Source organism: Homalodisca vitripennis, chromosome 1, assembly GCF_021130785.1.
Source record: "Homalodisca vitripennis isolate AUS2020 chromosome 1, UT_GWSS_2.1, whole genome shotgun sequence".
In the NCBI taxonomy this organism is placed as follows: domain Eukaryota; kingdom Metazoa; phylum Arthropoda; class Insecta; order Hemiptera; family Cicadellidae; genus Homalodisca; species Homalodisca vitripennis.
Genome location: NC_060207.1, coordinates 233875380 through 233890825, shown reverse-complemented (window position 1 = coordinate 233890825; position 15446 = coordinate 233875380). Strand labels below are relative to the sequence as shown.

Here is a 15446-nt window from a genome sequence, read left to right as displayed (position 1 = left end):
CATTTTGTTAACAACGCGATTTACATGTTCATTGCAGGTTATATTTCTATCAAATTTTAAACAAAAAAGTATGTGTTTTGGACTTGCCATACGTACATTGGTTGTCCTCTAAGAGAAGACCTGAATTTAGTACATGGTATTCACTGTTCAAAAATTGTTAGATACTTGCTAGTAATGATCAAATTTTAATTGCTTCCTGAGATTTTCCTGTAAGAAATCATTTTTTTACAAGATGCCATGTTTTTTTACACATCTACGTTTAGTTTATTTACAAGATTACATTTTAACATTTATAATAATAATTGCTGGAATATAAGTCAATTCAGTCAAACAGAATGCAATAGATTTGTCTCTTCAGTAAAATCTGTACGTATTTATTTATAAAATCAAATAACAGGATTTCAGACATTTGCCATCGTTATAGGTTATAAAAGGTATAATACAACGTTTCGAGGATTGGAATCTCATCTGATGAAGAGGATATATTCCAATTCTCATGTATAATTGTATTATACCTTTATAACCTATAACGATGGCAAATGTCCGAAATCCTGTTATCCTTTCAAACCTTCCATCGTCAATAACAAACTTTAAATAAAAATACATTATATATTATACATGTATATATATATATATATATATATATATATATACATATATTATTTGTAGTAAATTACTTTACAAATTAAAACAAAGTGTTTTTTTTAAAACATTGGCACTATATTTCGGTGAAAAAACCGTCTTCAGGTGCAAAAATTGTATAAAATATAAAAATATATAAAAGAAAACAGTACAAACGAAAGTAAATAATCAGTGAATATGTAATAAAACATGTGTATATAAAACATCTAATTTGTTTGTACTCAGAGTGCTGCAGCTGATGAACCTGACGGACTCTCGTTTATCCCAAGGAGGCTGTGAGAAACTGGAACTGGCAATGCTGAGTTTCTTTGAGCAGTTCCGCAAAATATATGTCGGTGATCAGGTAATTTGCTAAGTGTTTGTGTTAGTTGTGAGAAATAGGGTAAATGTTTTCAGTACTCGAATGTACGAATCAAGTCAGGGAATGCATGATGAACAAACCATATGCACTAGAATTTTAATGTTATTTTTTTATAAGAGTACAAAATTTGATGTTGATTAGTTGGAAAATAAGAATAGAAAACAAAAATACACAACATAATCGCCTGTCTGATGACACAGATTGAGTGGCCTAATGCAACAACAGTTATGTGATAAAAAAATGTAGATAGCTTATATTACCGAAATAACTGCATGAAAGGTTTGCAGATAGGTTGTAAGACATGCATTAGCATAGATAATCAGGATTTTACAATGTTTCTTCAATTATAAACATTAAAACGAAATTGGACTACAGAAAACTCGCTTGTTTTAAAGGTGTTTAATTTAAATGTAACAAATTAAATGAACTTAGTTTGGGTGTAATGTATGAACAAAGAGATTAGAAACTGACTATGGGACTTTCGTCCTGAAAAATTTGGTGTTTAAACCTTTTAGTACCGGAGCGTGATATAAAACTTTGTCCGAAAAATGCCAGAGATTTCTCTCAAGGTACTGCTGAAAAATGCCAAGCCTATTTCAGTTATATTATAACATTTTACCAAAACATCCATAAAATCAAAACTGTGTTAGGTTGACTCTTAATTTTTCTTTTATTTTCTTTATAGATACATTGATTAGTTAAAAAACATAAAACATGCATATGCTGCAAATTTATTAAATTAAAAATATCACATAAGTGGTGTTTACAAAAATAATTTTGGAATATTTTTCTAGTTTCTTATGCAAATTAGCGCTTTGAAAACTAACTATCGAACCATATCTCTAGTTTCCACTTTCTCTAAAGTAATTGAGAAGGTGGTCCTAGCACGATTAATGGATCATCTCGAAGCTAACAGCCTGTTAACTGAGAAGCAGCATGGGTTTGTAAAGGGGAAATCGACCACAACAGCAATAATCAGCCTCATGAAGAGTGTAATTGATCAGCTTGAAGACAAGAAACCGGTTACAGGAATACTTCTTGACTTCAGTAAGGCTTTCGATTCCCTAGGGCATGATCTTATCCTCATAAAACTTGAAGCTCTAGGCATACATGGGACAGCAAAATCTTGGTTCCAATCATACTTGAGTGGACGCTCTCAAGTAGTTGAAATAAAGTCTACATCCAACAACATGGTACAATTTGTAAAATCCAGTCCCAAAGAAATAACAAGAGGAGTACCTCAGGGCTCTGTTTTGGGACCAGTCCTTTTTATTTTATTCATCAATGACATGCCACAACATCTTGGTAATCTGAGCACCTGTTTAATGTATGCTGATGATATTACTCTTGTAGTTAGCGGTGAATCAGCTGCTAGTTTAAAGGAAAACTCTTCCCAAAGTTTGAATAAGGCCTATCAATATTGCAGGGAAAACGACTTGGTTGCAAACACTACAAAAACCAAGCAGATAATTTTTGGAAGGAGAAGTGTCACACTAGGTATAGACAATGTAGTACAAGAAGAGAAAGTAAAACTGCTAGGAATGACGATTGATGCAAAGCTCACTTGGACCCCCCACATCGACAACTTGTGCAAAATAGTTTTCCTCTGGCCTATACGCTGTGCAAAGACTTAAACAAATAGCTGATATCAAAACTGCCAAAACAGCATATTTTGGACTAATTGAGTCACATATTAGATATGGTCTAATTATTTGGGGTGGAACCTCAATCTGTACCATGGAACGAGTGTTGATCCTGCAGAAACGAGCTGTGAGGATACTTGCAGATCTGCAGCCACTACAGTCTTGCCGTACATCTTTTAAAGAGCTGGGAATAATGACAGTGGTCAAACTCTACATACGAGAAGTGATCATGTATGCCGAAAATCAAGATCCACCTCGTAACAGCAACGTCCACAGCTACCCCACCAGGAATGCTTCATACTTTGCAACACCACAACATCGGCTCACTCTATCCGAGAGACAACCACTCTACATTGGCTGCAGACTCCACAACCATCTTCCAGATCAACTGAGAAGAATAAGAGGACAGAACCTGAAGAGAGAGCTCAGAAAATGGTTGGCGGAACGGCCTTTTCTACAGCATAGCCGAGTTTTTCAATGACAATTGAACAATTGTATTTTGTGAAATATTTTTCATTGACTTAAGTATATTTTAACCTCTGACAAGCAATTGTTAACAAACTTCTTGTTATTCTGTACTTTTTGGAAAACAGTATTGACGCCTTTGTATTTCTCTACGATATAACAAATGAAGAGATTGATTGATTGATTGATTGATCATCACAAATGTCCGTGAATATGGACATTGGCACTAAGAGGGTTAAATCAACATAATTTAAATTTTAAAACTTGTTCAGGGTAAGGGACCATATATTTGTCTATTATTACTGGTTTATGAATATTTAAAACATGGATGTTTAGAAATTAGAGAAACCAATCTTGAAGCACAAGAAATAGTAAAGAAATATAATAAAGTAAAATTGCTACTGAGTTCCATATCTGTCACTGCATGCACTTGAGTATAATATGGTAAATTATATTGTGTGTAGAGACAAGGATAAAAATAAATAGTTTAGGATACTCCTATCCATTGGTAGCAATATCCTGGAATGTAAACACATGTTTAATCAAGTATAGTACCATATGCCCCGTCGTACTTGTACGTGATAAAAATGCAGTTATTGTTCATTAATTTTGAAATGACTTATTATTTTTGTGAAGATATCACTACACATATTGTTGTAAGTTGAAGTGCGAAGGATTGCATGTTTCAGGTCCAAAAAAACTCCAAAGTCTACAGAAGAATGTCGGAAGTACTGGGTCTCATAGACGAGTCCATGGTTCTCAGTGTATTCATCAGGAAAATGTAAGCTTACCAACAGTCATGTTCCTAGAATGTAGACTTGTGTCCACTAAGGTAGTTTGTACGTATATACAGGGTGTAACAAAAAGTTTGGGCTGGCTATGCATTTTCAGATTCTATGTGTGATTCTACGCTAAAAGTGAAGAATAACCTTTTTCCAATTTCCTCTTAGTTTAGCAGCTGTACACCATTTTGTTTGTTTTTATTAAAATAATTTTATCTTTTTTTATCTTTACGATTGTTACAAAACGTGATATAAAAGAATCCATGTCAATAGGTATTATTTCAGAATTTTTTTTTCAAAATGGCAGCCTTTTAATTTTAATTTTATGGAATATCTTATAAACCACTGTTGCTATCAAAATTTTATCCTACAAAAAAAGTTTTAAAATAATTTTTTGTTTCCAAAGACATCTCATTTATAAAAATCAGTTAACAATTAACCATTTATGGAAGGATTCTTATTAAACATGCAAACTAAATGGCCCATAATTTAACAGCTGTTATTTAAATCAGCTGTTACTTTAATTTAAATGCAACAAACTGACTATTGAAACCTTAACATCTAATAAATCTAAACATAAAATAATTAACATGTTTTTAAGATCAGTTTGCAATTGGTAGTGTTATGGAAAACATGTATTCTTTTCAAGAGATGACTGACATGAACCTGAAGTATGGCCTTGCAAATTGCTGTGTTAATTAATTTAGATAAATGTGTCCGCTTTGAAGTAAACATGAAGCCTCCCAGGCTGACACTAAGTCTGACGTACATTCAACCGTGTTCTATTTGAAAATATAACATTTCCTGATGAAATTCTTATTACAGAATATTGACTATTGACTTAAGCTATCTTTGTGTGTTTCAGCATTACAAATCTGAAGTATTGGGGTCGCAGTGAGCAAATCATTTCCAAGACTCTGCAACTACTCAACGATCTGTCAGTGGGTTACAGTTGTGTTCGGAAATTGGTCAAACTGGAGGAAGTCCAGTTCATGCTCAACAACCACACGGTCAGTAGAGATCAGCTGACTAGCTTATTTACATGTTTTACGCAAATATAAGTTATGTGCGGAAGTTAATGAAACTGGGGGAAGTTTAGATCACGTTCAACAATCTCATGGTTTCACAGATGTTGTCTTCGTAAAGGAAACAGAATCTGCATACGAGGCACATCCAGAAAGTAAGTGTACTGGTACTCTCACAGCTGTAATGAATACTTTTTTGACATGTTGGTATCACTGCCGCGTAGCCTGAATCCTCCCCTTCAAAACGAGACCAATCCGAGGTTAGTGTGTTGAAAACTATTGACGCAGTAGCATCTCTCGCGAAAAATGTCGATCGGTATCTCCCGCCAAGTCCAAAATTCGCGCCGTCATTCGCTACCTCGTTGTGAAGGGAAAAGCTCCGGTTGAAATTGATAATGAGGTGAAAACTGTTAACGGTAATGGAGCTATGCATCGTACGAGCGTGTACAAGTGGTGTCACTAGTTTAAAAATGGGCGTACTTCCGTGCATGACGATCAGAGGAGCGGAAGACCTTCTATTGTGACTGACGAAGTTGTGGAAAAAACTCGAGAATTCGGTCCGTGACGATCGCAGATTGACGTTAGATGAACTTTCTGCGATGTTTCCGCAAATCTCCAGATCCCTGATACACGAAACAATCACAGAAACTCTCGGATATCAGAAATTGTCAGTGTGGTGGGTCCCAAAACAATTGACAGAACAGCACAAGTGAATCGAGTGCAGAGCTCTAGAGTTTTTGGAATGCTACGAACTCGAAGACGATCATTTTCTCTACTCTATTGTTACTGGAGACGAAAATTGGGTTACCCACTAAAGCCTGGAACTAAGAGACAGTCTAAACAGTTTTCACCTCAAATTTCAACCGGAACTTTTCTCTTCACAACGAGGTAGCGAATGACGGTGCGAATTTTGGACTTGGCAGGAGATACGATCAACATTTTTCGCGAGAGATGCTACTGCGTCAATAGTTTTCAACAAACTAACCTTGGATTGGTCTTGTTTTGAAGGGGAGGATTCCGGCTATGTGGCAGTGATGCCAACATGTCGAAGAAAAAGTATTCCCTACAGCTGTGAGAATACCAGTACACTTACTTTCTGGATGTGCCTCGTAATTATTTGGGATGCTCCTGGATCGAGGGCTGATTTAGGGATATCAGATCGAACTCATATGTATAAAGGTATTTATGCCTTACGTAACCTAGCACAATTCTGTTCAGCTGGAATTTTTAAAAGTGGTCTACTTTGGCCGAATCCATTCTCATCTACAATTCGGAATTAGACTCTGAGCCGGCTGTGCAAGGCATAGACTAAACAGAGTCTTTGTATTCTTGATGTCTTTGTACTTTCAGTCATGCCAGTTGGTCCAAGGCAGACAGATCCGCCAGTATAAGACTAGACGCTGGGATCTCTACTGTATTCAGCAGCATCAAACACCAATACGGACGCCTACTGCCAAAAATGTAGTACATACTTTACATTTGAATAAAATAACTTTTTTGTGTTGTAAATAAGTGTATATATGTTTTAATCCTTTTTTTCACTACAAAACTGTGTATATTTTGTACATTTACAGTATCTTACTATCTCAAGTCATGTGTAAGTTACGTGGAGTGAAACTTAGAAAACAAAAAATTTACAAACACACATTTTTGAATTTATTTACAAAAAAAAAAAAAATACTCTAGAAGTGCATATTTTTATTATTTTAAATTTTTTCTGGTTTCTAAGAAAAAATTGATATATAAAAACTTATTACTTAGCATCAAGCACATATTTTTGAAAATATATGAAAAATATGCTGTGCACAAGACAAAAACCAGTCTCATTTTGAGGATTTCTTATTATCAGTCTGTAGGGTTAATTATATTCCTCTTATGATTTGTTGCTGGCTTAGGTCAAATAAATTAGATTGTACTGTTATTACCAAAGTGCTGACGATGAACGATGAACACATATATTTACAGAGTGAACACTTTCCGTTCTTGGGTAATGGCGTGGCGGTGAGTGAGATGCGCTGTCGTTCTATGTTCTACACATCACTGGGCCGGCTGCTGATGGTGGACTTGGGAGAAGATGAGGACAGGTTCGACAGCTTCATGTTACCTCTCACAGGTGCGTCCAAATTCGGTAATCCGAATGATCTTTAGAGAGCAATCTAGAATAAACATAAAATATTGAAATTTTCCTTTAAAGCCGGAAAATAATGAATGGCAAGAAATTTTGTTTGTATATAATATGACAAAGTTAGGTTGTCCCAGCCCAATCATACCCTTGTTCTACTGTCCTGAAATGTTCTAAAGTCCGTATAATAACGCTCACAAAAAACAACATAACAGTTCAAAACCTTGTTGTTAGAGTAGGTATAAATCACGAATTCATTGTTTGAAGTTTGTTTTTGACGATGGAAGATTGTGAAGGAAACAAGTATGGACCCAGTGAACAAATCAAAGATCTCGAGAACTTGCGTTTTATGTTCACGAAACACACTAATAATTTTTTTTATTAGTGTAAAGTTAAAAATCATATGCCTGTGTGGTTACTGTAAAAACTTTTTTACATAGTATGAAAGCTATGTAAAAGCTTGTCTTCTGGCTCTAAATTATTACTAAAAGAAATAATTGTGTATCATCATTGTAAGAATTGTTTTGTAATCATCGTGAAAGAAGCCCTCCTTCAAAATAGTGTTGAATGTAAGAAAACTGAGTAATTAAGAAGCCTGTTGAGTACAGAATTTAATATCATTATCTAAAGCATGCAAAATATATGTAATAAAGTTTCTGAAACTGACAAGAAATAGAACATTTGTAAACTTTGAAAAATTAGGCCTAAAAAATTTGATTTGCCTAAAAATGGCAACATGAATACGGATGCAAATAATAAAAAAAAGTAATCAATCAATGCTGTAAGTTTTAATAAAATTAAGTAATCCAGAAAGTGCTGTAAGTTTTTAGTATCAATGACTTTGTTTTGTTTAGTACAGATATTTTTCTGTAGAAGATGTTTTATTATAACCAACCAGTTTTATAATAACCAACCAAAACAGATGGTATGGAGACTATTGTTTCCATAGTGCGAGGACACTTTATATAGAATTTTGAACATTTGCCATCTTTATGTTACAAAATGTTCAACACAATGTTCAAGGATTGAAATTCATCCTCTTCGGCTGGTGAGAAGACAATTAGTACATAACTGTTACAACATGCACAATGGACTGTCACTTTAAAAACAAAAGAAAAAAGAGAAAGAAAAGACATTGAACATACCTGAAAACTGTTTCGAGCCCAGACAGGAGAAAGGCGTTGCATTGCTCACTGCAAAGGATGCAAATTACGAGCACAAGAAGTCAAGAGCACAATCACACGTCACACCAGCACAGGCAAAAGTGGGACAATAACAATAAAAATAAATTTTGGCACTTCCTGCAACATAGCGTCATGTCATCTGAAACAATGAGACAGAAAGTCGATAGTCAGGAGAGGGAGAGGGGGGAGTTCTCCGCTCTATGTTTTGGTCCTAGACCTTAATGTCGTGGTATGTGTACGCATTTTGTTGGTTGAGGTTTATTTTATTGTTAAAATCTTTTTAGGTTTCATAACATACAGGGTTTGTCCGGAAAGTAATAGGACTGAGTCGATTAAAAAAAAATTTATTGAGCAAATCATTACAATTCTTTAAAAATCTGCTCCTTCTGCGTCGATGCAGCGCTGCTAGCGCGATTTCCAAGCATTGAAGGAGTCACAGAAGGCATTCTCCGTAATAGCCTTGAGAGCCGCGGTGCAAGCTGCTTGGATCCCCTCTGTCGTCTCAAAATGCTTGCCTTTTCAGGCGAGGAAACAAAAAATAGTCTGGGGGGCCACAACTGGGCTGTAGGGCGGCTGTGGAAGAGTTGGGATGCTGGCCTTGGTCAGGTAGCTGTTCACAAGAAAGGCGGTGTGTGAGCCACAATTTCTGGTCGCCAGTGAGCACTTTGGGACCATCTTCGCACACACTTTGCGCATGTTCGAATGCTCCATCACAATTTCATGAACCACAGATTTCGGTAAATGTAAACATCTGGGCAATTAAACGAATACTTAGTCGAGGGTCTGAGTTCAAAACTTTGTGCACACGGGTCACATTGTCGGTGTTTGTTGAAATCGAAGGTCTTCCAGCAAGGTCTTCATCAGCAACCTCTTCCCGGCCCTCCAAAAAGGCCTAGTGCCACAGAAACACACCACTTCTTGCTAAAGCAACATCTGGGTAAGCCTGCTTGATTATATCAAATGTCTCTGTCGCAGATTTACCGAGTTTCACACTGAATCTAATGTGTACCTCTTCTCTAATGAACGCTGCATTTTCGGCCTGCACCACTCACAGAAACACGTCACGTGAAAATGCCTGTCCTGACTCTTCAGGTGCTCGGAGACAACTGACCAGCCGCTTGTTCTTTAGCTAGGAACGCCCTCTACCAAATCCAGTTGGTGCGCGCACTCTCCGAAGTACAGTCTCGGCGAAAGAAAATCAGTCCTATTACTTTCCGGACAAACCCTGTATAACGATGGCAAATGTCCAAATCCTACTATCCTTTAAAACCTTCCATCGACAATAACAATCTTAAAACAAAGAATACTTTATATAGTTCTATAAATATTATAGGTTATTATTTTTTTTTATAATGTTTTAACTCTAAAGGAATTTAAATTATTTGTGTACAATTAAGCACTTTTCTTTTCTATTTAGTACACATTGTTTCAATGTACTTAATGGCAAATTATTTGTTATAATACTATTTTGTTTGTATCTATCTGTTGGAGATATGGTATTTTTACGCAAGCAGTGATTTTATTTATAAATTAGAGTGAGAAAGTGGGCTGAAAATACTGATTGATGTCTTTTTATACTGTGGTAGACAACTTATCAGTTCTTGTGTATATGTTGTTCTTATAAGAGTGAAATAATAAAATTATTGTTAGAATTCTTCATCAGATAATTTTCTTGAAATATGTTCAATTAAATGTGAACTTAGCCTGACGTTAATGTTGCAGCATCCTTTGAGTCGATAGGCACAATGCTGGCTTCTGCAGAAACTCCACTGTTCGCTGCAGAAGAGGCGAAGAAAGCTCTGATCGGTCTGGCCAGAGACCTGAGAGGCCTTGCTTTTGCATTTAACACTAAGACTTCTTACATGATGCTGTTCGATTGGATGTATCCTTTTGTTGTTATCAATGTAAAATATATTGTGTCAGCTATAATTTTATATTTATTTGTTTTGTTTTTGTATGAAATTTAAGTTGTATTCAAGGAGAAGATATAAATAAAGTTCAGCTAATGTACTTTTGAAGACTTGAAATGTGTTAGTACTACATAGTTTTCATGACATGAAAAGTAGAGAGGTTCAAAGATGAATTTCAATTCCAACGAATCTTCAAACAAGATCCAGTACCAAAAATTGATTGATGAAATTCGACAGTGCCTCGATTTGCTACGTCTCTTATAATTTTACAGAATTCATGTTCAATCCCACCACGTCCTAGCTCAGTGACGTACGTTGCTGGTATGAAATGAAAAATGTCTTTATTAGAGGCGAAGTTAGGACTATGAAGTCCTCTCTACCACTTAACCTCGAGTGGTAGAGAGGACAGTATATACCTTGACAGTATATTGGTATGCCTGCATAAATAACATCATGAAGACGATCAAGCATCTCTTCAGAAGTCAGATTGAGTTTGAATGTGGCTTCCTTCCGCATATTGTACAATATGCTTGCCACATTGATTATGCAGCACGCACCTACAACTAGATAATTCAGTACAAGCGGATTAAGATAAGGCATCATATATGTTGTAAATATTTTCAGTTTCATACATCGTAAGAAATTAGTTTCAATATAATTGTCAATCGACAAAATTACAGACACTAGTTGATCGAGAATGGTGGAATATTATTCCAGCATTTGCTGTTAATGAGTAAATAAAATCTCGATTGAATACACGCATTAAATGTATTTATATATTTTGGTTAATTCAATTCATTTGCATTCTGAACTTTGCAGAAATATTTGTTAAATTTCTTGAGTATTAGAAATGTAGAAAGTTAAGCAGGTAATGTGGCAACACTGCTATCATTCCAAGTAAAAAACACAGGAGTTTTTCAATTGTTCTTATTTGTAAACAATGAGTCTTTTTGACTAGCAAAACAGTCTTGTGTATTGTCACCTTTTTGTTGTGATGGTTATAAAATTTATGGTTCATAACAACCATATGCCTTAAGGTGGTTTTTTGACACCTAATGAAGAAGTGGAAAGTAAAAGAAAATCAGGAGGCATATTTTAAAAGATGTCAAATATAAGAAAAAATATATTACAATAGAAATTCATAGAAGTTAAAAAAATATTTTGATTGTTCACAATTTCAAAGGACGTCATAATAAAAATAAAAATTTGTTTATATCAAAAAGTAGAAGAGGGACGTTTAATTAATTGTTTATTAGTCTACCTACGAATCCAAGATCAAATCACGAGGATTATCATTTTTGTGTGCAATACGAATTCAAGTATATAATATATGCTTATTCCATAAATAGTCATATAGGATGGTTCAAAAAGAACATTGGTTTTGATATATCAAATTTATGAAGTTTAGTTTTACAAAAGAAAAAAAATAACAAATGGAATAGATAAACACAGTTATCGAAACTTTCCATTTCAAATATGAAAAATTATGTCAAATATATGAACAATTATGTAATTGTTTTTCTACATGCACTGGCACATAAGAACTCTGTCCATCGAAATCACTATGAAGATGAAGCTGGATATGCTGTGACAGTCAGTAAACACCATACTGTGTGATGGATAACTTAATGGAGCATTATGCGTTTTTAATTATGTCGAAACGTTTTTTAAGAACTCTGTCAATCCGACCATTAAACATTTTTTTCTGATCAAATAAAAAATGCAAATCTTCATGAAATGCAAGATGGATATCAAAATTAAATCCAATATGGTGGTCACCTGGCCAGGAATAAGTCAGGAATTTAACGCACCAGGAAAGAACCGGGAAGAAGCTGGGAATCTCCCTAGAGAACCAGAGAAATCTTAACAACAATTGTTCATACTCTAAGAACGTATGAAATTAAGAATCAATTTTACAGCTCCTTGAATCAGGAGTTGATTAATTCCAAACGTTGTATTTTGTGCAACGCGATTCTTGAACTGTGAATGAAGATTGAAAACGTGTGACTAATGATGTTGCCTAATTGATATATATATATATATATATCAATTATAGTGCATGTTACTACAGTATGTGTGATCGACAATGTGTTCGCGAGCCCTACCTGATGCTGGTTAATCCAAGGTTGCCTGCTCTAGTGTCTAGTAGAGTTTATTATTTTAATGTTATTAGTTCAGTTCTTATGTCACGTATATATAATGATCCATCGAACGATTAAAGTCGTCTGACCGATCATCTCAATCAATCAATAAAAGCAACTTTATTCACTTAGCACAGAATATGTACATTGAATGGTATCACAATGTCTTTATTAAAGTAAATATATGAGACCTACAGTTCTGGCCCAATTACAAATTGCTGGTAATAACATTAAATTTGATGTTGGAGATGTAGCCTCGAAAAGTGTTTTATAATAAATAACATAATATTAATAAACTTTTAACACTTTTAAACTTTTGTTCTTCTTACTATGTACATTTCGGAATCATTGATTCCATCTTCAGGTACAAAATAAGGTTAAGTTAATTATAAAAATAAATAATTAAAATCAATTTGTCATGTGTTTTTTACTACCTTGGTGGCTAAATTTGTTGTATTTAATTTTATGTGAGATCATTGTATATTGTTTAAAAGTCTATCAAATAATAAATTTTTTGTTAGAAAATCTTTGTCATTTAATAATATATTATGATTAATTTTGGCACTTTTGTAAATTTCAAAATGTTCTAAAGTAGATAATAAGCGACTTTTTTTGCTTGTGTGTAAAATTTCAAGATTGTTTTCGATGTTAGTGTATGTATGGCCGGTGTTATTTAAATGGTATGCATATTTTGAATTTGATGATGTTTTCAATGCTTTTATGTGTTCATTAAATCTAATTTTGAATGATCGGCTGGTTTGTCCAATATAGTGGGATTGACAATCGTTGCAATTGTACCTGAAGATGGAATCAATGATTCCGAAATGTACATAGTAAGAAGAATAAAAGTTTAAAAGTGTTAAAAGTTTATTAATATTATGTTATTTATTAAATTTTATGTTTCACAAAATTCTACAAACGAATACAGCTTTGCTTACTAAGAGGTTCTTAACACTAGCTTTAACTTTTCAAAAAAAGTAATCAAATTATAATACACAGTTATAATTATAATGCACAAAGTTTATAATTTAATTTAAAAAAGATATCTAACTAGTATAAAACAGTATGCACTTACTATTAGACAAATTAATATCGAGATCTTAAGGAAACTACTCAAATTATTCTAAAGAATATAAAGTTAACTCTTCAAAAACTATGTACCCTGAGCCCGAGTATAGGTCGGGCCGCGTCGGCAGCGCCTGCTACCGGCGCCCGAGTATAGCTCGGGTCGTGTTATTTAATTGTATTATTTAGCTCAGTCATCTTATTTTTGGATTCAAACATTTTGATTATGTTCATTGGTTGTCTAAGTTCGTATTTGTTGGTTTTGAGATCCCTGGGTCACATTTTAGTAATGAAATACATATATTTATCGTCGTACTACAAGCGAGTCTAGACAGCTGATCGTAGGCGCCTTGGCTGATCGTCGGTACTGTCAGTTTGCTTTGTAGTGTTTCACGTTGTGTGTTGTGAGTCTTAATGATGTCTTACTAAGTTTTCTACAAATCTTGCCGACAAATACTGAAGCAAATGTTATTATAATGTATTCTAAATGTGAATTTAACTGTTTGTAAATAATCATAACTTTAGTTTCTTACTGAATGAAGTAATGTATTAGCAATATGAGGTTATCCGTGTGTTTTGTTTTGTATTTACACTCGCTTTGTTCTTTCTTCTCGACTTTCCGTTGATTTTCTTTTATATTCTTTACTTATTATTTTCGAGTTTAAATAATATGGGTGATGAAATCAAAAGTGATGCAATTCGCGATCTTTTGTTTAACTCCGAGTCGGAAAATTACGATAATTTTGATACACGCCTGGGACCAAATATTGATTTTATGAACGATCTAAACGAAAATGTGCGAGATCCTGTATTTGATTCAGACCATTGTGCTTTAAAAATTACCACACTAAGGTGAACTACCTGAACTAACAAGCTATGTAGCAAAAACTGTTTTTGTATTTTTTACATAACATTCAATATTATGTAATAATTTTATTTTGAAAATAAACTTTATATTTGTATACATTTAAAAAAAGTATGTATCTCTATCTTTAAAAAGATATATAGTATGAGTTCATAACATAATTACTGTAATAACACAGAATTTTTTAAAATCATCATAAAACCCCTAGGGAGCCACGCTGAAACATGTATTAAGGGCCCAGGGTACAAAGTGTTAACTTTCTTTTAAAATAAGTAAATTTACCATAGCTTTTTATTTAATCAGGAATTTTTCTTAAAAATGTATTTTGTATGTATAATTTATATTTTTTATGTCATTCCAAATGATGACAATGGATTATAAATTCATTTTTATATCTGGTGTCATAGTGATGCACCACATACTGCTACTGATGTATTTTTGGCATTTAATAAACATGATGGCTTCAAAAATATAAAGTTCATTTATAGTTAATATATTTAATTCTTTAAAGTGGTTCTGATAGCTTTTTTTTATCTTTTATTATTGCATCAAGATTTTCTTTTTTAGTAGCCTTTATACATACAGTCCATATGTAATGCGAGAAAAATAGATAAGTTTTTAAGTGTCAGTACTGCATAAAACGTTCTCCATATTGTGTACAAGCCAAAATTAATCATTTATAAGTTTATTCTTTCTATAAGTTTTTTAATATCTTGTAGGGTTTCACAATAACCTATAAAGTTATGAGCATAACAATAACAACAGTGAATACATTTACAAATATAATTTCTTACCGACTGAAACTGAACGTCCATGTTTGTGGAAACCACTTTATATGTTTACAATTATATCCTGTTCAAGTAATAGATTCTTTAAACTTAAAAAATATTATTTCTAATTATTTGTATCTATCAGTTGCACACCTGTACCATACCAACACACAGTATCTGCCTTGACCGTAGCTCAGATACCCGAGCTACACTCCCATACTGTTACACGCCATGGAGCTATGGTACCGAGAACCTCAGGTCACCACTCCGGTGCTCAAGCTCTTCGCTGAACTAGTCCAGAACCGATCTCAGAGGTTACAGTTCGATGCTTCCTCACCCAATGGAATATTACTCTTCAGAGAGGCCAGTAAAGTTATTTGTAGTTATGGTAAGTGCATTTATAAATACTAAAAAAAAAGTGAACAATTATTTTTGAATAACGATTTGTGTTCAAATAATTTTTAACCGATC

The 15446-nt window shown here is 33.9% G+C and overlaps 1 protein-coding gene across 4 annotated transcripts in view; it reads left to right on the top strand.

The window, feature by feature from the left end:
• LOC124353147 (exportin-7) overlaps positions 1-15446 on the top strand; it is an 83606-nt gene that overhangs the window by 44011 nt on the left and 24149 nt on the right. For 2 of the 4 annotated variants that reach the window (XM_046803011.1, XM_046803009.1), the window contains exons 10-15: positions 868-985; positions 3801-3892; positions 4759-4903; positions 6884-7031; positions 9947-10106; positions 15173-15363. In XM_046803011.1, the coding sequence (XP_046658967.1) occupies positions 868-985; positions 3801-3892; positions 4759-4903; positions 6884-7031; positions 9947-10106; positions 15173-15363 (854 nt within the window). Of the gene's footprint in view, positions 1-867; positions 986-3785; positions 3893-4758; positions 4904-6883; positions 7032-9946; positions 10107-15172; positions 15364-15446 lie in introns of all 4 variants that reach the window. The other 2 variants (XM_046803010.1, XM_046803008.1) reach the window with 1 other exon arrangement.